At 40.8% G+C, this 22,859-nt stretch overlaps 2 protein-coding genes across 3 annotated transcripts in view; one reads left to right on the plus strand and one right to left on the minus strand.

The window, feature by feature from the left end:
* Positions 1-22,859, minus strand: part of RB195_005064 (uncharacterized protein) — a gene marked incomplete at both ends in the record, with an annotated part of 32,746 nt that overhangs the window by 168 nt on the left and 9,719 nt on the right. The window contains 4 exons of one of the 2 annotated variants that reach the window (XM_064177354.1): positions 192-335; positions 2,275-2,344; positions 6,774-6,856; positions 15,979-16,050. In XM_064177354.1, the coding sequence (XP_064034480.1) occupies positions 192-335; positions 2,275-2,344; positions 6,774-6,856; positions 15,979-16,050 (369 nt within the window). Of the gene's footprint in view, positions 1-191; positions 336-2,274; positions 2,345-6,773; positions 6,857-15,978; positions 16,051-22,859 lie in introns of those variants that run through there. The other variant, XM_064177356.1, reaches the window with a different exon arrangement.
* On the plus strand, positions 16,886-20,434 carry RB195_005065 (uncharacterized protein; the record flags this gene model as incomplete). The annotated part of the gene is made up of 4 exons (XM_013452521.2): positions 16,886-17,912; positions 18,156-18,340; positions 18,945-19,181; positions 20,132-20,434. 4 exons carry the CDS (start codon positions 16,886-16,888, stop codon positions 20,432-20,434), a joined length of 1,752 nt encoding a protein of 583 aa, XP_013307975.2.

Raw genomic sequence — 22,859 nt, forward strand, 5'->3', positions numbered from 1 at the left:
TCACATTCCCAAATCCATTTTCTCATAAATTCACCATTCACCACAACATCATCAAATAAAAATCAATGGACTGTGCATTTCGACGCTTTGATGACAGCCGCACTCTCACCCTTTTGACGCTGTTTTTCAAGGATAACTACTTCTTACTGTACATGACATCCTTAATCGCACACAGGCTAAGAGATCCTAACCTCGACGACTATTTGATCAGTACCGTAGCAGAACGTCGATCCGAACGGGTTACGGTCTTCTTGTGTATTGCGTGATACGACTACCGGCTGCGGTTCTTCGTATTCACCGCTAGCATCGGAGAAGACACCACAGATGTCATTGAACTGTAAAGTTGTTATTGAAAAAGATTTTAAGATAAGCAATGACTAATTAGAAAAAGTGAGGGATCCACTAGAACCCATTGAAAAGGGTTTCACCCTTTGGATGAACCTTTATATTCATCTTAATGTAAGAAATCACCCTCGGTGGATAAGGCTATGAAAGCATAACTCGATAAATATCTTAGAATATTTTATGTCTAATCCGTTCATCACTGGGAAGAAAAATACTGAAATGTGACTCTTTCAAAGAAATTACACCTGTGACATGAATGACACGCCACACAGGCTCATGTGTCCGTGTTGCGGCTGGGACATAGTCGAAGCAAGGGTCAATATCAAATAAGCAATTTTCCAGGCACTGACATATTATGGGACTCGCGCCGCCTTTTACCCCAATATCACCTCCATAACCGGGGAGCTTCGATCGAACGATAGAAAAAAGTGAGATTTTCTAATCGCCGCTTCAAACCCAACAAAAGTATCGTAACCTACCCAGTAATTGATGGAATCTTTCTAAGCACTTCAGAGAACAGTAATATACTAAGCTAATCTTCAATTTAAAGGATAGAAACACTCCTTTTGCTTTTCCGCTTTAAACTCGGTTTTGGATCCACCTCATTGGTTTCTTCTTTGCAACTAAATGGTTCTCCGAAAACAAATTTTTTCTAGGAATCAGGAAGGAAACCGCGAATTAGCTAACAGCAACCAAATAAAAAAGACAGAAAAGATGACAACAGCAACTTAATGCTACAAGTCAATGTGCTTTCCGAATTTCTTCGGCCATAGATTCTTCATCCATAGAACCACCTTTCATTCATGTCGTTGAACCGCTATAGTCCCCACTCATCATTCTCAACATTCTCTCGCCTTTTTTCGGGTCTCATGAGTGCTGTGCGACGCTGTTGGCCACTTATAACGTAAAATGATGGCATTATTGGCCGCCATCTTGGTTCGCTACTCTAGCGAAGCAATCGTTTCAAAAAAGATCCCGACAATACATCAACTATACATACACACAAAGATAGGCATCTAAATGTTGGTAATCAGAAAACAGATGGTATGTCCTATGCTCCGACCTCGTGACGCCACATTCAAAGAATAGAGTTATACGCATGCAACAGTTGGTAAAGTGCCGTCATATCGTGCACGTGGTTTCTTTCGTTGCTGTTTAAGAGACTTAGATATGGAGGAGACATTCTTCAGAGATTTTTCTCTCAGCAAATCCATATTTCAGTGATGATTCCCCATTTGAAACGTTCGCCATCATTGCAACAAAATAGACTTCGAACTCCACTGCAACAATGGACAATTGCTGAAGCGTGTGTTCGCTTCACGCATCATTTCACTCGAATCAGACGCACTAATCAGATGCTCAACTGAGAAAATGCAGTCAAATTAGCTATACTACATAGGAGAAACCTCTCCTTCGATTTCTTTGCAAATAACTCAGAACTAATAGCAAAGAAGCTGTGTTCGAGAAAAAGTTGTCAACTTTTTGGCTTAAAGCCAATTGACACATTTATCTGGGATCTTGTGTGGATCTCAATCGTTTCCGTCAACATTTTACTCTTAGGTATGTAGACGAGGTTCTTTTGCATTATTTAGCATTGGACCTTAACTGTAGCCAGTAGTTGCCGTCTAACCACCAGCTTTTCTCTAGGGTTATCCAAATGCTATATGACGATTAGTAACAATTATTGGAAATTTTTCTTGGAGAAGGCACAAAAGCACCTGAATAGTTACGAAAGTTTGCGCTTTTATTGCCTTCGTTTGCTACGTGGGAGAAAAGTGACCTAACTACTGCTCAGAAAAGCAGAAATTCCCCGAAACAACCAGCAGTGCACAGACCTTTACGAAGTACGCAGTAAACACTTGGGCGTGCCATACCGTAGTCTTGGGCAAAACACCAAGTACTTAAACGAGAATTCTCGACTATACTCACCTTTGATGAAGTGGTGATTACTGTCGGCTCGCTACCGTCAAAAGTTACACGAAATTCACATCTTGCATAGCTGAAATAATAATTATATCATACAAATGATATAGCTATAAATACAAATATACTAAATATAAATAGATCCACAATATAATACACATATAATATAAATAACAAATAATCCACTAGTAGCTAGGATTTTCGAATTTTGCTGGATCTGCACGACTCTTTAATTGGTATGCAGCTAGGAGGACAACTGCTGTGCGCTTTGAAGAAAAACAATAGCCATGACATCCTTGACAATACATCGGAACTCCATTACTGCGTTATTTGACTGTAGTTAAAAACCTTACTGGGTTCAAACTAGCGAAAATTGGCGAATTCACAGAAATAGAGGAAGGCAAGAAAAGCATAAACAAGACTACCAGAGAAGTAAAAATTCGCAGACCTCTAAGAAATTAAAAAAAGAATCTATTCACATGCAACCTAAACAACAAATATCGACTTCTAAACATCTCTTTACATTATTTGCAACATTTTTTTTTCGTAGAATTTGTTCAAAACTGCTCCAGGACTTTCAGTTGATCCCTCGTTTCCCGAAGGCCCTGCTAAATCCGAAAAACCCTGCAATGCACCGTGCAACATGCACGCACAGCTGCATGTTGGTAACAAAGCGTGGCGCAATCATATAATTCAATTCAAAATGGCCGCATCGAGAACAACATGATGACCATAACGATCTTAGCCGGTGGTTTTGCTTTTTGCAGGAAACAACAAAAACTCATTTGATAAAATCGCAATCCAATGCAAACATTTCTTCCAAGGTGAATCCACAGAAAAATGAGTGCTTCTTCCAGATCTACCTCATTCAGCCCCAGCATAACTCAACATTCATAAATTTCTCGATCTTATCGCTTATGTGAATCGCAACCGCTTCAATTCACAATCGCACCCGCCGCTTTGATCACTATCTCAAACGCAGGCAAAGGACAAACAGCATGTAACGCGATTAGCAACTGTGCGATTAGTCGTTGCTACACGATTAACGACGTCGAAACGCAGCACCAATAGTGCATACGGCCGAAAAGCGCGAATGTGTCAAAATTAAGTCCCGCAAAGAAATACGGCTCTTTCGGAAGTCCGAATATTGGCGGCGACGGCGCTTCCCAATAAATAAACTAGTGTCATTATTCTACTAGTCAACATAAAATGGCTTAAAGGCATCATCCCACGAATCTGAGGTGGTGCAGATTTCAGGTGGATTATTCGTATACGGGATGGGAGACTACGGAGAGGGGGGTGATTCCGTCCATTTCCTCCTAATTGCCGTAAAAAACGGCCCGTAACGTAAACGGAAGATACGGCTTCATTCGTTTTGGTGCACCATTTTGTACAAGAGGTTCGAATGAGCCGGCCAGTCTTGTGCGGCGCCGCATCTTCCGGGCCGTTTTTTACGGCAATTAGGAGGAAATGGACGGAATCACCCCCCTCTCCGTAGTCTCCCATCCCGTATACGAATACTCCACCTGAAATCTGCACCTCCTCAGATTCGTGGGGTGATGCCTTTAACGCTGATTAATAATAATGTTATAAGGCGTTTGGAGGGTGCTTCAGCTGAATACTAGTTCAAGATGTGGCTAAACTTGTTTCCATGCATAGATTCCTATACATTAGCGGTCATTGTTAGGAAAGGTTTACTATGAAGCGCAAATGATCCAGTCTCCCACCATGTCTGTTCCTTCTAGCGGATGGACCTCACGTGGTCGAAAATAATAGAATGTCAAATAAAAAAGGAGAAAAGAAAGGAAGTTGGCATGCATACAAAATGCCATTCTTACTTTTCATTTCTCTGCTCTTATGCAAATTACGCGAAAAGAAATTTTAGCTCATCAAAGTCACAGCTCTCCTAGCGAACTTCAAGAGCTACCCCATGTCTTTTCAAATTTACTTCTCGATCATAGTAGGTTAACCAAAGATCCCCGACACTATATCAACTAACACTCAGCAGAAGCACTGTGTAGCTCCTCATTCCCAGCGCATTCCCTAGTATAAGGCTCAGCTGAAATCGCATCGGAGACAAAGCGACCGGCGCTAACTCTATTTGGATCGCTCTCTAGCCTATCGCTACGCTTTTCCACACTACTCACAATTACTCTGGACAATCGCAAAAACCGAGTAAACAAAATAATCTTAACAACTGCATGTTATGTGCGCTAAAAACAAGCAGCAATCATAGTTACTATACGAAGTAGTGGATTTTCCAATCACAAAAATGGCATTCCTAGAAGAGGCAAGAAGAGACTCGACGCCATAGACGTAAAGATTATAATTAAGAAATAGCTTCAAACTACAGCAAATTTCTCCATTATTGTTAACAGAAAATGTTGAAAATACAAGCAAATCCTGAATAAACCAAAACTTGCGAAAACGTCACGTTGATTCATCGCAGAAGCAATTTATGCAGGCTTCCACATTTTCAGTTTCATTTATTCACGGAATATGGAATATGCATGATTTCAACAACCTCGAAGGCATAAAACAAACTTCTTCGCAAATTTGTTGATTCGCATGCTTCTGTCGTAAGTCACCTTTTTGTCTCACCATATATTGTTCATTGCTAATGTTGTTTCGTGAAAAAAAAAACAAAAAAGTGTGAAAAAAGCAATCCAATATTAGATTCACCAGAATGCACCACAAGACATTTGACTATTGCGATTTCAATGCCGTATCCAAATTTTCCACTACAAACACCACCTACAATAGTCTGGAGTGCAATAATTACCACCCAGCCAATGATTGTTTAGGCGTGGAGAAAAAAAATACAGGAAGAGATGATAAAACAAACTTCCATCTTGAAAATCCAACTGCTGCTTAGTGTTCGTATTGAATGCAATCCAATTATCAGTCAAGAAACTGACAGCTAATTGAATTCTGCAGATAGTTTTCTGTGTACTATGTCTCTTTACAACCCTCCACCCCTAAAAGATTGGAAAAAACAACCCCTTTCCGTTCCGCTAATAGCGCGATCCTAGCAACGCGTTTCCTCCACGACCCCTCATTTTGAAATCGGAAAAAAATCTCGTACCCGTCGCTCGTCTAGCGCTCAACCATAATTCACGACGATTTTGCCGCTCAGGTGTTTGATCTATTCCAAACCTATACTAAACAGCCACCCAAACATATATTATCTACTGCTCAATCGACCGAAATATGTCCTAAAAATTTTCGTCAAACACGGTGGTCGCACTAAGATAGTCCGATTGTTGCCGGCAAATCCGATGGCATTTACAGCTCCCACTAGACCGTAGTCCGATTTCTGGAACAGATTGTTCCAGCTCAATCATCATGATATGTTGCGGCTACCGATGCAGCCGTGCACCCGGTTACAGCTCCCCGATGAGTTCGCGCATTCGCACTCGCTTACGCGGCTAATCATCGTAAAGTTGCGCAGTTCGTGGCGATTAACAGAGACCGAACGCACACACGCACAGAACGCAGCAATGCCTAACAATTTTTGATCAAGTGCAGCGAAAGGTTAATGCGCATCAAATACGAAAATAGGATTGTTTCTCGTCAAAAAAAAGAGAAAAAACGGCTTCTGAGTACTCTCTGGATACACAACCAACGATTCATTACTGTATATTTCAGAAAACTAGAATTGCAAAGCATTAGTCTTTTTTGGAAAGAGAAACTTCTTCTGGAAAGAACTAGAGATACAAGGCGATGTGAACACAAAACGTTATCTTGTCGCTCGAAATTTCAACCTCGCAGCCACGGAGTTTGCAGTGAGTTACTGAATTTATATGGCAAAAAGGAGAGATGGACGAAGAAATGAAAAGCATGTATTCCCAAAGAAAACTTGATCTTTGGTGGAAAGACAAATGCCTCTGATGCGGTCCTATTCAGTCAATGATAGAGGTCTCTCACCAATTGATTAAATACGGTTGCAAATCTTGATTCCAGGATCAAAGCCCCAGAAAGTCGTATTCATTATTGTTTCATTATTGTATTCAAAGAAACAAATATATTAGAAAACCGAATTTTTCAAAAACTCCTCCACGTCCTAATTCAATTCGAACCTAGAATCTTTCGCCTTAAGACAGTCCCACAAACGGTTACATATCCATAAAGTCTTTAATCTTCAATCCTAGCAAATAATGCTTAATTATTCATCGTTTACGGACAGCGCTGCAGAGCACATCCTCGACGTCTCAAACGACAATTTCTTAAGAGATCCCAATGGTTGCTCTCTGTTGTTCCAAATTAAACTGCCTAGCCTCCCCAAAGCTTAAGAAAAGAGGACCATCAAGACGAAGAAATACTACGAAAGGGTTAGAAGAATTGGAAAATAAGTAAATAAATATAAATAAGTATAAACACTTAATGCGACTAAAATTTCAACTGTTACCATGCAGGGTTCAAATAAAGGTGAATACGACTGAGGAAACACTTTCGGAAAATTAAAAATTGAGAAAGAAAAAACGAAAACAAAAAATGCAACTCACATTGTAAAGTCATAGTGTCCTGGCATATTTGTGTGCAATACGATTTTGATGACCCGTTTGGTAACGAAGTCAAACAGAACATCCTGAAATTACGAAGTTCTCGAAAAATAAAATGAAATAAAAACATTGGCGATAAAATAGCATCCACAATAGATTCGATGCTAGAGAGTACTGATGAACGGTCAAAATTCTACATAGTTGCTGCAAATGATGAAATAATCATCACAAATATCACGGGATAGCTTTTTGCAGAAATGCAAGGAACGAAACGTTGCTCGAAAACAATCTCAGCTGTAGAGGTTCACCATGTACTTGGGAAATTTTCAAACGCCTGATATACTAGTTGTTGCTATAATTCAATTGAGATCTGAGCCAAAATTAAATGTTTACCAAGTTAGGAAGGAACATTTTTCAGGAATTTGGAAAAAAATAATTTCAATTTCCACAACAGAATCAAGTTTTGGCGACACAAACCGCTTGAAAAAAAACCAATAACATTTCTGCTTCGGACATGTTCTCACAACTGTGAACAGTAAGCACTAGAGGAAATTATTTTCTACAGGAAAAAGTACATAGGATATGTACTCTCCCTGCATGTAACCACACCTCCATTTAGGATAGCCTATCCGAATTCTAATGGAACAATAGCCGAACCCATCAGATCGCCAAAATTCATTTCCCTTCCATCCTACTGACCATTCTCCATTACAACTCATACTGATCCTCCGGCAACTCTAGACGTCGCATCCTGTAAGGGAACGCCGACTAAGTGTGCGTAATGAGCCTAATCGCATTCGCTAATTTGAGTAAACACGTTCTCATCGATCTCGACGTTGTCGCTGCGGAACTTCTGTCCTTTAAATTCCGGATAATGCAAAGAAATCATTTTCCTGAATCCGACGATGACGTCGCACCAATCCTGGTAGCGAATCAAAATTTCATAAAAATCACATTGCGATGGCAGATGACAATCATGTCATCAAATCCGCTGCCATACCGTCGATCAAACAGAAAAACGACAACCTATGACAAACAGGTAATCCGTATCCATTACCGACAGCAGGTGTTCCAACAATGTCAAGTGCTTGTCGTTGTTCTAGTATTGTGCACAACGACAGATAAAAGCGACATTTGAACAACCAAAACCACAAAGAAGTTAGGAAAACGTTATAGGACAATAATCCAATCAGGAAGCAAGTGATCTTGTACTCTTCTAAAAATGGTTGTTTCTGTATTGGATTTTTGGATCAAAGGCTCCTTTACATAGCACTAAAGTAATGCCTCCATTCCTTCTTTTGTAGATGTAATCTTAAATAGATCTTTGCCGTGGAGACACAATCCTGTAAGCCCTGAGACTTCAACCAAATTACATGATCTGTTCACAAAAACAGAAATACTTCCTTTAGGAAACCATCAAGATGAGCCTTAGTAGATAATCAAAGTGGCACTTGGGAGACTAGATATCCTCTTCTTAAACTTCCTAACAAGGAGGACTATGAACAATGTTACTTAAACGTAAAACATAAGACAATGTACAACTCGTAAGAGCAGACCGTCTTAACCATTAGAACTACCAAAATCCAACCAGTGATTCTTTTGTCCTTTCCTATCAAAATTAGGGGAAGTAGTTAGTCCGACCACAGTTATGTATTAAGAATAGCCTCCCCCATCAAGCTCCACGTGACGGAATGATCGATTGGCCAACGTTTCTGAAGGACTTTCACAAAAGTAGGACCACATTCTGCAGCAAGAAATCAGTTCACAAAAAAAAAACACAGCTAAATGCTTCGCTTCTTCTGTTGAACAATGTGGTTGATGTGGAACTAATGATCATTTCCAGATCTCTTGCAGAAGTTCCCACGAAAAAGTGAGTGAAAGAGAAATATTACTAGTAGAAAACGTTAGCGATGCCCGGATGTCCTTAATCTTTTCCAACTTCATTGCTGTTGAGTTATCCGATGTCTAAATATCACGAGCCGAACAGATGGCTGGGATAACCGAAGTTCCCAAGACGGATATCGTTCTAACCCCGAGTAAGAGGAACTACACCCACAATTCCTCAGTTTAAAACAGAGCAGTGAAAGAAATTCACCTAGTATCAAACCCTTGATCGATTCTACTTTCACCTCAACTCATCAACCTGCCTTACTCTAACAGCTCCTTTTTCCGCTTTACCCTTTAAGAACTGCCTCTATCACAAGAATTCTGTGAGTTTGTCAGGTCAATGCAATTTGATTGGTTACGGATCCCTTGTCCACATAATTAGCGGCGCCTCTTTTCATTCAAGTGTTTATTCGTCATCATTAGCTCATCATCGGCTCCACCGACAACCACGCCTTGTCATGACCTCTAATCTACTTCAATCCTATACGACATTTACATAAAAACATTCGTAATCGTTAGCTTTGAGAAAAAAAATCATTGTTGATCATTACCTTTCGTACAACAAAATTCATTCCGCACGAATGCGCAACCTTTTAGTTGTTGTTTATGCTGCACGCAGTATTTGGCCCAGAATTACTTCATCGCTTGGCCTTTTCCTCAAAATACTTCAAAACAAGGCCTTATTCCAAACTCAGCACAACGAAAGTAGTACAGATGTGTATAAGAAGTTATCTATGTAAGCATTTAATAAACTCTTCAAGTCATCCTCAAGTGAGTTTCACTCCCTTATTAGTTTTGAAACAAATACAACTATTCAAGATGTCATTTAAGACTACTGGTTTAATATCCAAGGTGAGCAAACGTTTAATATAGAATAATGTACGGATCGCTCATCCAGAAGTGCTACAAGGAAAAATGTTTGCTTGGAAACAAGCTTTTCATGGTCACAGAAATAACTGCATAGACTTATAGAAAAGAAGACAAACATGTGAATAACAATAGCAATAAAACTCGGTTTTTGAGTTTCGTGGATTGAGAACATGCTGATGTTGATGTTTAAGCTGGCTGTTACCAATGCGGATACATTCTATGGAAACAATAGGCAAGAATTGAACCGAAACATTTTTTTTTCAAGAATTTCATCTAACAACGTTAACGTAGCAAGTACAAGGACCGAAGTCTGAATTAGAGCATTTCGCTTCGAAAGAAAAAAAAAACTTTCCAAAATAAACTCCATAAATCTCAATAATTACACCGAATAAGCCGAAATAAACACGAATTCCAACCAGATCTTCATCTCTGTGTCCGCAAAACTTGATGAAAAAACCAAAAGCTCTATAATTCCATATGCAAAGTAAAACTACTATAAGTCCACAGTAGCCGCTTGGGCAGCTATCAACTCCTTAGCATGCACCATAGAAGACAGATGTCATTCGAAACGATTTTCGGTGGTGGTAATTATGGATATATCACTGTGGACACATAAAATCGTTCCGATGAATAAGAAAACTCAAATAAATGTTCCAATACGACGGAAAGGTTCCAACTAAAGAAACAGATGGAAACGGGGTGAACAAGAAAACATTTGTCTCTCAGAGTTTCTTTCTTCTTTCACAGTCCTACATTACATGCTCGACACCTTTCAATGACAACATCCCTTATCGTATTGTTCATGGGAACACAGGATTCAGGCCTTCGCGCCATTGCTCGTTTCAATTTCGGGATCGCGTGTGTTATTCCTTCTTCTGGTCTTTTGGTTATTTGCTATTCAGTACTCATTACACCTCATAACATCTCAGGGAACAATATCCTCTCAAAATTCCCTTCCGATGGAGGAACCACATGTCGAAACCAATTTCATTCGCTGATCATACCTCAAGGAACAGAGATACATAGAGCTACGAAAACGCTGCGAAAACGTGAGTAATGACTCCGACCACCTGGTTTCCAAAAACCACCAAGTGGTCAGTGTCGTTGTCAGTGACTACGGTACGCCAGGACATCACTTGCGTGTGATTGCCTGTAAAGGCCATGCGTCATGGCTACCGTAACGAAAAAGCACACGTTCGGCCGTCATGCATGTTCGCACACATAGTTCTTCTTTTTGATGCACGGTCGCGACAGGCGAGACCACCTGCCGCGGCTGGATGAACGGAAGCGCTTACATGCTAGGGATGACGAATAGCTCTCGTTAACGGAGTTCCTGGATACCAAGCATGTGGGTCAGGATTTGGGGGGAAGGGGCAGATTTATGAAAAAACACATCGTGAAGCCGCATAAGTCGCTAAATCCAGAAGAGGGATTGTCCCTACCTGAGTTGATCTCAGCAATGCCACAGTTGTAAACTTTTTATCTGATTATTTATCACTTCAAATGAAATATTCCCCACAAAATTTCTGCGTTGAACACAACTTCATTTCTCTTCAATGCTTTAATTCGATTCTTTTTCAATCATTCTTTTTTTTTTTTTGCTTTCTCTGGATCTAATCGAGTGTAAAAACAGGTCGCCCACAAACTCATAAGTCATTGTTCTTTCCCAGAGTTGTTTACCCAGTTCCGCACCTAGTACAAACTACTCAATATTCTAGTCTTCTTTAAACTAATTTTACATGTATTGCAACAGCAAAAATCAAGCACCATTTCCCCATAACTCTAAAGTGTATCGCTGACCACGATTTGTTCACGTCCGGACAACAATCCGCGATGAACGGTCTCGTTCCCATTGTTTTCGCTGGGCAACTATTCAAATTGCTAGCTGCACACAGCGATCCAAACGGTGAATAATTTAGCATTTGTCTGCGATAAAGCAGAGCACTTTGCAGGCAAGGAGTTGCGTTGTTCAACGTGCATTTTGCAAACCTCTTATAAATATGTGTAGGGCACTTTGTTCACTTTTTTTGTGGAAAAACAGGAGAGGTCTTTCAAAAGGTTTGAGGACCCTCGGAGTGCTCCTGAACAAACGCTTGGAGAGTTTCCAGAGAACTCTGAGGGGGCAAAGATTGAATTAATCTAGGAACTCCTAGAGTGGTATCCTCGACACCATTCATGTTCGACAACTAGTTGACTTCGAAAAAATTGTGGCACGTAGCGAGCCAATGTGTGAAGAATACCATGCCTCTTACAGTTTCTATTTAAAATCAAATTTTCGAGGGATATTCTAATATAATAATGCTGTGGTGAAAAAAATGTGAAAAGGTCAGTTCTACGAAATTAAGCTCGTATTAATTAGTGAAACATAATGGTGCTAAAAGTTCCAAGAGATGCCAGCTCGAAAGGAAAAGTAGGGAGAATTGACACGTGCAATATCTTTTAGGATTTTCACAGTATCCATGGAGTCAAAACCGCAAAGCTAAAAACCTCCAAAATTCGCAGTTCAGCGAAAATACTTACAATTACATCAGGTGGATCAAATTCGTTGCAATTGTTAATGCTTCTATTCGCCCGCGTTGCCTCATCTCCATGATGCTGTCTACATACTACCACAACCTTTTAGCAACCTCACCATCGCATACCCTCATCATTAGCCAATTTCACTCTAAACCAAACCAAGCGAACCGGTTCAGCACGGCAACGACGACAAATTACCAATCGTCCAGCAATCCGCCACGAACTCAACTATTCATATAGTTTCGCGACGAGGTGTGAAACGCATAATGACCGGCGAGCACCACAGCGCCCTACAACGTTGTCGCTGTCGCGCGAACAATCTCGTTAAATTCATCCCCAGCCAGGCGTTCCGAATTCGCACAAAAGCGCAATTCACAACGAACGACAACAACCGATTCGATACCGTATCTCATAAATTACGTTCAACGAGCGAGTTCTTTCGAGGCTAATGAGACCAGGTCTGAATAGCATAGAGAATATGGACGGCTTTGAACACATGGGAATGTGATGTGATACTTCATTCGAAGGTCAAAGCAAACTGGAAAAGTCAGTCTCAATTCAAAATGGTAACGAAAGCATGAACGTACATAAAAATGAGACTATTAAACTAAGTATATGATAGTTATTCAGTTCCATTCCAGCAAAAAAAGGAACATTACAGTAACGTACTGCAGTTCTTTTACGTTACGATATTCCATAAAATCAAATCGTCCTATAAAGCGAAGCCAACCTATAAAGTGAAGATGGACAAATGAGGTGGCTAGATCACTAGCCGAAGGCTACTATTCATTGATATCTGTACTACTAAAGCGATCTATATTTTTTGACCTCCAACAACTCAAAATTTGTGTTCAAAATGTATGTGGCTTAGGACCTCGCCTTTTTTGAAAACAGGACATTCGAGTCTCGGAGCCACTGCATTTCCCAATTCATGCTAGGGATGTGAAGGCTCATTTCACAACAGGCAAACAATGTATCCACGCGTATTTCACAACTGTTCGATGTAGATTTCTATAATCAATGGAGCATAACTTTGTTATTTTTGATATTCAAATCATGGATCAAATATTGGAGCATGTGTTGAACTATGGAGGATTGGAGCATGTGTTGAACTCAATCTCCAGAATTATCGAACGTTGTGTTTATTTTTATTCCATATAGAAGCTCCTCCACACCTTCGAGACAAGCACCAGTCAAAGACACGAACCTATTACCCTCAGCCTCGCTCGGCGGGAGGTCAACACAAGGGGAGCGGCGTAGCAAAGGCAAACCGCACAGGTGACCTTATGCATTCGCAATCAAAGACGATCATTTGTTAATAGGTCGGAACTACCAAGTACACAGTTATAGTCACATAAAAATGCGTACACATACTGCTGCTAAGCGGCGGCAACTAATAGTATTCTCGCGATAACCATGGGAAAATGGTCAAAATCTATTGGCACTCAACCTTTCCCTTCAAGGAGATTCAGAGAGCATTCTGATGGCCATAGCCCCATCCACTTAATAGATATTCTCATCGAAAATTCACGGATCGTGAAGCTTTAATGCACTGGTCAGAGCTCCGCGCACATGACGCGATGATAAACTGGCAAAATTTGGCTTCGGAATATTCACAATTTCCGACTAACCCGATAAATGCTGGCTTCTCGATTTCTAACAAGGGTTTATGGATAGGATAGGATCAACCACATAGGTTGCTGATCTATTCCTCATCTCCTGACCGCTATATAGCATTACAGCTTATTCACTGAACAACTTCTCCTCAAATGACATATTATAGTCAAGAAATACGGCATGCCTGATGACAGACGTCACGTATTCATCACCTTCAGCCGCGCGTTCGATCGTCACAACACCGGATAATCCGCGCTAATTAATCAAACAGCGTTGTCTGTCCGTCAGGGTGTACGCGAAATCCTTGCGATGCCGCCACAGGTAGCACGTAGGGCGAATTTTTACACATTAGTAACGGCGACTTTTGGAGAATCTGACACTTTTCTTATTCGGTGAAGTCAATATTCCTCTTGTTAAAGATGTTTGCACCTTTGCCGTTCACATTGCACTCTGAACACGTCTTGCGTGTGGAGTACACGATTCGATACGAGTTGCCTGTACAAACATTCTCGATATAAAAGAAACATCGTTCTTGAGGTGTTGAATAGCAACCCGAACGTGTGCAGAATGCGTGTATGTATAGAACATTAAAAATTGACTACTATGTCACAAAGGACATTTTATGTTGGCACATGAATTTTGCAGCAAATATGACATACCCATTAGCACATAGGGAGCAAAATTGATGTCACGCAATTCAATATAGTACGTACTTTCTTTTTTCTTTTGTTTTTTCGCTGCTATACTAAACTATACAACTTGAAAGAACGAGTACACGGATTATTTTCGCATCCTGATAGGAATGAAGTTCCTTAATTGAAGTACCGTGACGATTGCTTAAATCTTGCAAAAAACGCATTCACTTGACGTTCTCCCTACTGGTGCGTGCAAACAAAAAAATCGTAGATTTCCAGTTGAAGTCTTTGCTGACAAAGGTTTTTTTTTCTTTTCGACAGAGAGTGAAAAGTAACGTTTGTATTAGCGGAACCGTTGAGGAATTAGCATTCCCTTTCATTCCACACCATGTCATATTCGAGCCATTTTAGGACGCTTTCTTAATTTTAACTTCTGACACCACAAATTTGACTTGCAGCTTCAGCACTAATCCCGAATTTTTGGTATACCTGAAGTGCAGGTACTGGTTGGAAAATTCACCTTCTCTTTGATCAAATTTTTACCTAAACCACATTCCTCTGCTTGCCACCTTTGACCAAAGTTTATTACAAAGATTCCGCCCACCACAAACGAGCTCTGCTCATTCCAAGTCCAGCACTCTTCTAAAGTGTCAGCCGAACCATTTAATCATGTCCATCTGAAGCACCGACAAACGACACCAGATGATGATCTACTGACCTCAATGCTACCGCCTCCAATCCCTAGAGAGAAAATGGGATTCTTGACATGGCCGCCGGCGCAACATTGCGCTGTTCATAGCGGATAATTCATCATAGATGCCCTCAGATAACACATCAAGCTCCGGAAGCAGTTCTGCACATGCGTAGGCTCAGCTTTGTTGTTCTGGTCAGAAATCGATGAACCCAAAAAAGGTTCTAGGATAACTGAGTGCCTTCCCATCTTTGCTGCTCTAAAGGTTGCTCTTTACGCATCCATTATGGGATTTCCATAGGTCCAGGTGTTTGCTACCAGAGGAAGTCCTCGCTTAGGTCATTGCATAGTCGCGTAACCGCGAGTCGAGTTACTCTTTCCTGGCCTCCGACCACCTGTGCTTAATCAAGCCATAGCCATTCTTCCAGCGTCTCTCCATATGCTGGAGATGTCATCGAATAACGTAATTATATGAATCTACTGTGCTCGGAAAACTGTATGTAATAGAATATGCTCAGTGCACCCACTAGAGAGGTGATATTCCAATGTAGAGTTCCTTGATTTAATTATTTACTTATATTATCAACACTAGAAGAAGGTAAAACTAATAATTTTATTTTAACTGGCTGCCAACTCGTTAGTTACTAGAAATTAGGTATGACGTATATCTTTCAAAAAGATCTTCGAAATCCGAGCACAATTATACCCTGGGCGTGGGAAACTAGCTTCCTAAGCGCCGGTGAGTGAATAAGACAGATGAGATATTTACAAGCCGGGCCGAAATCGCCGTCGGCTATGATGACCAGCTTGGCAAAGACCAAGGATTGTGGTTAGCGGAAAAGGCGATTGCGAATCCAAAGAAAAATGCAGCAGATGGAGCACCATTAAGCCTCAGGCAAAATATAGAAACGAATTGTCTTGTTTTTATAGGCCTTTTCTAGTTTTTTATTTGCTCGTTGTTCGCTCACAGAGGTTTTCTGTGCTGGTTCACCTTCATCCATCCAGCAGGACGCATTTGTCGCAACATGTCACTCCTATTCAATCCCTTACCTACAACTTTCATACACGAATCCGGAAACAGATCGCTGGTTGAACTATCCCACAAAATTGCAGTATTAAATCCTGATAATGTCCTTAAGATGACCCATGTCAACGCGACGAACAAAAAATTCTTTCGCAGAACTTGTTTCACACTGCAATTATGGACAATCGAAAAACAGAACGCAAATGTTAAAGCTTTGTCACTAACCTATGATCAATAGTGATGTCTTTGCATGTCTTCGCAAGGATTCAAAACAGGGTCATTCGGTGGTTAGAGGACGGAATGAGTATCCAGGAAAAAAAAAACTCTTGCATATGTTTCTTGGCCCTAGTTAAGCATAGTTGCAATCGGTATTCGATGCTGTCGATGAAATCTCACCGCCTTTTTAATGGCGAATTAGGCCAACCGTTCACAGAGCCAATTAACCTACCCTGTAATTAGGTGTCACACAAAAAAAGTGTGGTCTAATTCGAATAGACAGGACCAGCACAATCAGCATCACCATGGAATAAAGAAGGAATGGCGTCTTCATTTGTTTGTTCACTTTAACGACATCTATATGGTATCAAAGTGACGAATCAGCTCGAATAGTGAAAGCCAATAGCGACAACTGTTCCTTGCCCACTTCATCGGAACATCTCTTCTTTTATCGTCAATCTCAAGCACTTCGCATCCGATGTCATCTAGCCTGAAGATGTTTGTTCGTCTTCGATTATACACCCAATGGTGTGTGTGTAATCGTCCTCTCCTGATGGCCACGCCTTCTACGCCATGAGATGCCACGCCCATTATTCACCCGGTCATTTCTGCTACCAGCCGCTGGCGCAGTTTTCCTCTTCCACAGCACAGCGTCGTTATGGTAGCATTACTACTACTATTACTGTTAACCTACGAAATTCACGGAATTACCGAATGCCCACGTGAATGCGAATGCGACGCTATTCCGCCTAATAACTCTTCGTGGGCCGTTTACTGTCATCGTGGCGGTATTAACGACACACTCTTCGCTGACATTCTGAACCGACTTCCGCTCACGCTCAGAGCATTAGATGTTCAAGCTCCAAGCTGGCGGCCATCGAACAAATTCAAATGGAGTGACAATTTGAACCGATTTAGCCAGTTGCGGCAGCTTCGCCTTGTAAGATGTGGTATCCCAGCAATGAGCCGGAGCACCCGTTTGCCCTCCTTGGAAGTGCTTGACCTCCACGGAAATGAGATCGAACATGCGACTATGGGCAACTTTGGTGGCATGCCAAGTCTACGATTTCTCGATCTAAGCCATAATCACCTCAGTATTCTTCCCACTGGTGTTTTCACCTTCCTTCACAATCTCAAATCACTGTCTCTCGCTAATAACTCAATCACTGAACTGTCAGCTAACCTCCTTCGAGGTCTGCGAACTCTCAAATCGCTGCGACTCGATGGGAATCGAATCCCCATCAAACAGATCAACGACCTATTTTCTGACGTACCCCAGTTGGAGGAGCTACATCTGAATGACTGTCGTCTCAACAGTGTTGCCAATCTGTCACTGAGCGATGTAGCGCAATTACGTCATCTCGGACTGGCTAATAACAATCTGCGCACGATACCCACTCGACAGTTACGACAACTGGCACATTTGGCTGTGCTTGACCTTAGCGGCAATGACCTAACGGAAGTGGGAGCTTGTGCATTCTGCTCCAATAACATTTCCCGGCTTGATCTTTCACATAATCGTTTGGGACTTGTCAAACAACCTTTCCATGTCGACGCTTTCCGGAACATTCCACTGGTTGAACTGGATCTTTCTTTCAATCATATGGACGAATTTCATTCGAGCTCTCTCGGTTGGGCGCAGGACAGTCTCCGCACTCTTAGTATGGCTGGCAATTCGCTTGGAGGTGAGCGTACTCATTTCGTAAGACGTTTTTTTTTTTTTGTTAAGTCAGTCGTCCAATTTCATCTTAAAGTGTCACTCTAAAGAAGTGACATTCTACCCAGACCAAATGCCTCAAAATAAATAATCGTACAATGTTGAAGCTGAAGAGTGAATTCTCCTAAGCTGTCCACCAGGGCCTTAGCACCTAGCATTTGATGCACCGGCTAACAATTGATCATTGAATATTCAATTCTGCTTGTTCCAGGATTCCATCCCGACATTACGGCAACACTACCGAATTTGCACAGCCTGAATATGGCTTACAATTATATCGACAGCATTCCATTGGTTCTTCCACCTCAGTACTATCACTTAGTATTCCTTAATATTTCTGGAAATACCATGAATTTTCTACCAGATAATTTGCCTTATTTATTACCGAATCTGAAGGTAAGCACAAGAATGGCTCCGTTTAGTTTTGTTTGTTGATTTTTGTGCGAATTTCCATTGCTTACTATCCTCGATAGCATGTGAAACATCTAAGGAACCGCAACCAAATTTCTATAAACCATATCGGGAATCACTCTTACTACATAGATAACTATAGTAGCTCCGGTTTCGTCATTAATACATAGTCCTATTTGCATAGTCGCGCAAACGTCTAAGCGTTTCTATGCAAATCAGATCGGCTGAGCCGAGAAATCCCAATTTCAGCGTCATTCCGTCATTTCGGCCTCATAATCATTTCACTTTTAATGAGATTTACAACATCTGTTGAATTTTTCCTAATCGTACTGAAGCAACAAATTTTCACTCGGAAAAAATACTATTTAGCAGACTTTCGGTTTGTGTGCAGCTGGAAAGGAAACCAAGCTAATTTTTGCTTTGGCCATGGTGCGGCTCGTTTAACATCATTTTCCTCCTTTAATTTCTCGTTATAAAGACATCCGAACTTGCCACTGCGAATAACAATTACTCATCTCTGGCCATAGGCCAGTAACGATGATCGGCCTTGGCTCTGACTCAACCAAGGACTCAGCATTTCAAATTTTAGGAGCTCGACCTCTCCAACAATAGATTTTCGACGTTGTCACAGCCGGCGTCGGACTATATCGATCAGCTCGAACGAGTTCATCTCGGTGGTAACCCATGGGATTGTTCGTGCTCTATACAACATATTCAACAACATATGCGTGATCGCTATGCTATGAGGCACATTCTACGATATCACGACGCTAGATGTGCTGAGCCAGCACTACTCAAAGGCCAACCACTGCTCAGTGTCACCGGTGTAAGTACACTGAGTACAGTTAATTTTTTACTACCTTCTATCTACTTCATTTCCAAAACTTGAAATTGAAACTTCTATTTTTTTTTATTTACTGTTGCTTAGTTCACCTACCAAGATTCTTTCACATGCCCTCTCATTCCACGATCCTGAGACATGGCAGCCAGCATTAGATTGATGCTATGCATAGGCTTTGCCTGGCTTTGTTAGTAATATCCATCGCTATCAGCTTGAAAGCACTTTTGGTTGATGACTCCTGCGTTTATCGGAAATCCCCCCTTAAGAATAGCAAGAATATGTCGCAGATAATCCATTAAGATGAAAAGTCAGTATATCTACCACCCATACAATGAATGTTTTCTTCAACATTTCCATACGGGAAGCATCTATAGACACGATGCCTCCTCTAAGAATTAATTATTCTTCTTTCTGTCGAGGATTCCCCGGAATTTTCCTTTGGAAAAACTGAGCATTAGATGCCTTTCCAATTCGATTTTTCTCTAAATTCTTCTATTTTCTTGCACTTTAACAGCAAGGGAATCAAAAGTCGGGGAGATAACGTTCTCCTGGAGTTCGAAAAAGAACAAGTTGTTCACATTTAGAGCAACGACTATGAGGTGCTTCAACTCGTCTTCCTCATCTACTTTTGGAGATTCTAGCCTTTTTTTTCCATGCCATCGAACAAGAAGTAGATCCGAACAACTGCACTATCTCAGCTATATTTCCAGTTCCCATCAAGCATCACGACTTACAATGAACTTATGAATTCTTTCGTTCCTCTTCCTCGTCCATTTTCCCAGCATTAAAACATCCCCGACAGAGTCGCCGCTATACAGGTCAAACCAGTGCTGTCCACTTAAGGGAACCTTGCGCTATTTATGGAAAAACTTACACTTTTTAAACAGCACTGTAATGTACACAATCGGAATGCCCTCTTAACGTTCTTTTTTCAGATCAACGAATGTGCGGTGCTCTTTGGTGCACGTTACGGATTGTCACAGAGTAGTGAACTATTCATCTTACTCGCTGCTCTATTGTCTGCCGCACTTGTACTGTCAGTTCTATTGCTCTGCTTATACTTCCTGCGTGAACGACAGTATAAAGGTTCCTATGTGACTCGGGAACATTCTCGAACGCCACTGACAATGGCTCATCATATAAGTTGTTCCTCAAGTACGAGTGCAGCTAGTGAACCGCTCACACCTCCGATGCCTCCGCCTCCACCAAAAGCAACGGCCGCTTATTTTGGGATATAGCAGGGAATTTCTGGAAAAATCCAGGCCATTTCCTAGAGCCCTCTTGATGTTTTTAAACTAATAGTTTTGTGTACATAATTATGTAGGTCCATGTAATATTGCATGACAGAGCTTGCTCCTATGCACGTCCATTCAATTTACCGTAGATCGCCTAGGCTTTCCCCATGTTCTCTTCAATAAGGGTGTTCAGAATGTGAATATTTCAATATTGTTGTTTTCTTTTACTCTCTACGCTTCCCACATTTTCGCCTTTCTTTGATCGAACTGTGCATTTCTTGCTTCTTTTTTTCTCAAACTGTCCACAGCCCGATGCTCAATTCATATGCGAAAATTTGTCTGTTATTCTTTCTGGAGGCTGTATGATCTCACTCATGATTTCTTCAGTGGAGCTATTCTTTTACTGAGATCATTCAACCATCCATTTCCAGTCATTCCTAAATCTCCAGAAACGCGGTGTTAATTCTTATAGTCGAAATTATTGTACATATAGTAATAATAAATACTTCACCAAACACATATTTTTATCCCCATTTCCGTACCTACACAATTTTGCGTTAAGTAAAAATTCATTTGCATGAGCGATCAACGGGTAAAGTGCAGTATTTTCATGCATAATGAAGGCTGTTGCCGGTTGACAGGTGGAACTGACAGCCGCCTTCAGAGAGACATGGGGAACTTGAGGAAATTCATAGAAAAGTATGTATCCTAGAGAAGTGTGACAAGAGTTCGACAAGCATTGATCGGTTTCACTCGTCAACTGACGGTTGAACTCATTACATAGTATTAGTTTCCTTGAAATGGTTTTTCTGCGGTGAGAAAGGAGTTCCACAACTCTTTAGACGAGCCGCATAGCCAAAAAACCACGCAATAACGCTAGCTGATACTTGAAAGAGTGCAGGAGTGAATTGCGCATAATTTCTAAGAAAGAAGTGACTTTAGAAAAGAGTGTAGAAAGTCTACTGTAAGTAGGAGAATCAAAACTCGTCTTCTGCCAAAATTTTTTTTATCCACAACTGTCAGGCCAACCATGACCACATCCAAAAGCTATGAATGATTGATGCCTGTATGCTAACAAGATTTTCATCCATACAAAGACCCTTCAGTGACATTAGCCATTGTAAAAACGGATAACTATCACAATAGGATTTGCGAGCATCACGCTGTCGAGGATTATCTGTATATCTCAAGGTTGCCGAAAAGACAACAAAAGGAACACTCCGAAAACTGGCTTTAAGTCAAAAAAGAAAGAAATGATTGGCTTGCTGCATTTCATGCAACGCTTCTTTAAATACTTTTATTACGTCACGTCGAAGTACAGACTGATGCGAAAGATTCTCATACAAGAACGAAACCAGAACATCTCGTTCCGGCTATTTTTCCACACTTCTTCAACTTCGGCCAATCCAATAGCTGCATAACGCATCAAATTGTACTGGTTTCTTCCACTGATATGGGAGAAACTCAATCTATTCAACGCATCTTGTTACCAAGTAAATTAAGGCAGTTTAGGGCAAAATTCTATAAAACCTATGAGGTGTTCCACTGTTTTCTTTATTGGAATGTGTTCAGCACGTGGAATTTTCCCTCACTAAAACCTAATGTCTTAAATTATCCGGTGAAATTACGAAATGATGATAAAACAAGATATAAGACACCTAAACTAGAATTGCGAAACGCTTCTTAGAGCAGTTCTCAAATTTATGTATAGATCCAGGAAAATTTAAGAACCAGACGCAAACGAGAAAAGTGCGAACCGTGTGGAATGGAAACTTGTGGAATACTTGGCTTTTTTTCCGGAACTCCCGGTAAATTTGAGGACCACTCGAGTGCTTTAATTTAAGAGGCTTCTTTTTTCAAAGTATATGGGATTCATCTAATCAGTCACCCTAACTTATCAGACTTATCTTACTGTAAACTGTTTTCTTGGCCCCACTAACTCTGGGAAATTATCGTTAAATATGATGAAGGTCAGCCAGCCGAAACATCATGGGGGAGAAATAGACACAGTTGAAAAGAAGTGAACGCTTTCTTTCTGTTGACGAAAATAGATGATCCTCTAAAAGGTTCTAATTCTTGTAAAGCACCTGACGCATCCAGAACAAATCCTGGCCTGAATTCGAAATCAGCGGGTATGTGAGTAGTAGAAAATTGAAAACGCAATCTCAATACGAAAACGAAGTTATTATAAGTATAAAGAACAATTCCTTTTCAACTAGAGCTTCATCTCATTGCATGCAAAACACTTATTAATAATCAGAAATCATCACAGACAGGTGATTCTACATTAAATGAGAAGAAGTAAGGAAAACTAGTAAATACGACCATATTCGAGAAGGGGACACAACAACTGGAGACTCTAAGCTGTCATTCAATTTTCAATCTGAAGTGTTCACTAGGAAAAGTGCAAGTTTTGCTTGAGAAAAAC

The sequence above is a fragment of the Necator americanus genome, chromosome I (assembly GCF_031761385.1).
Source record: "Necator americanus strain Aroian chromosome I, whole genome shotgun sequence".
In the NCBI taxonomy this organism is placed as follows: Eukaryota; Metazoa; Nematoda; class Chromadorea; order Rhabditida; family Ancylostomatidae; genus Necator; species Necator americanus.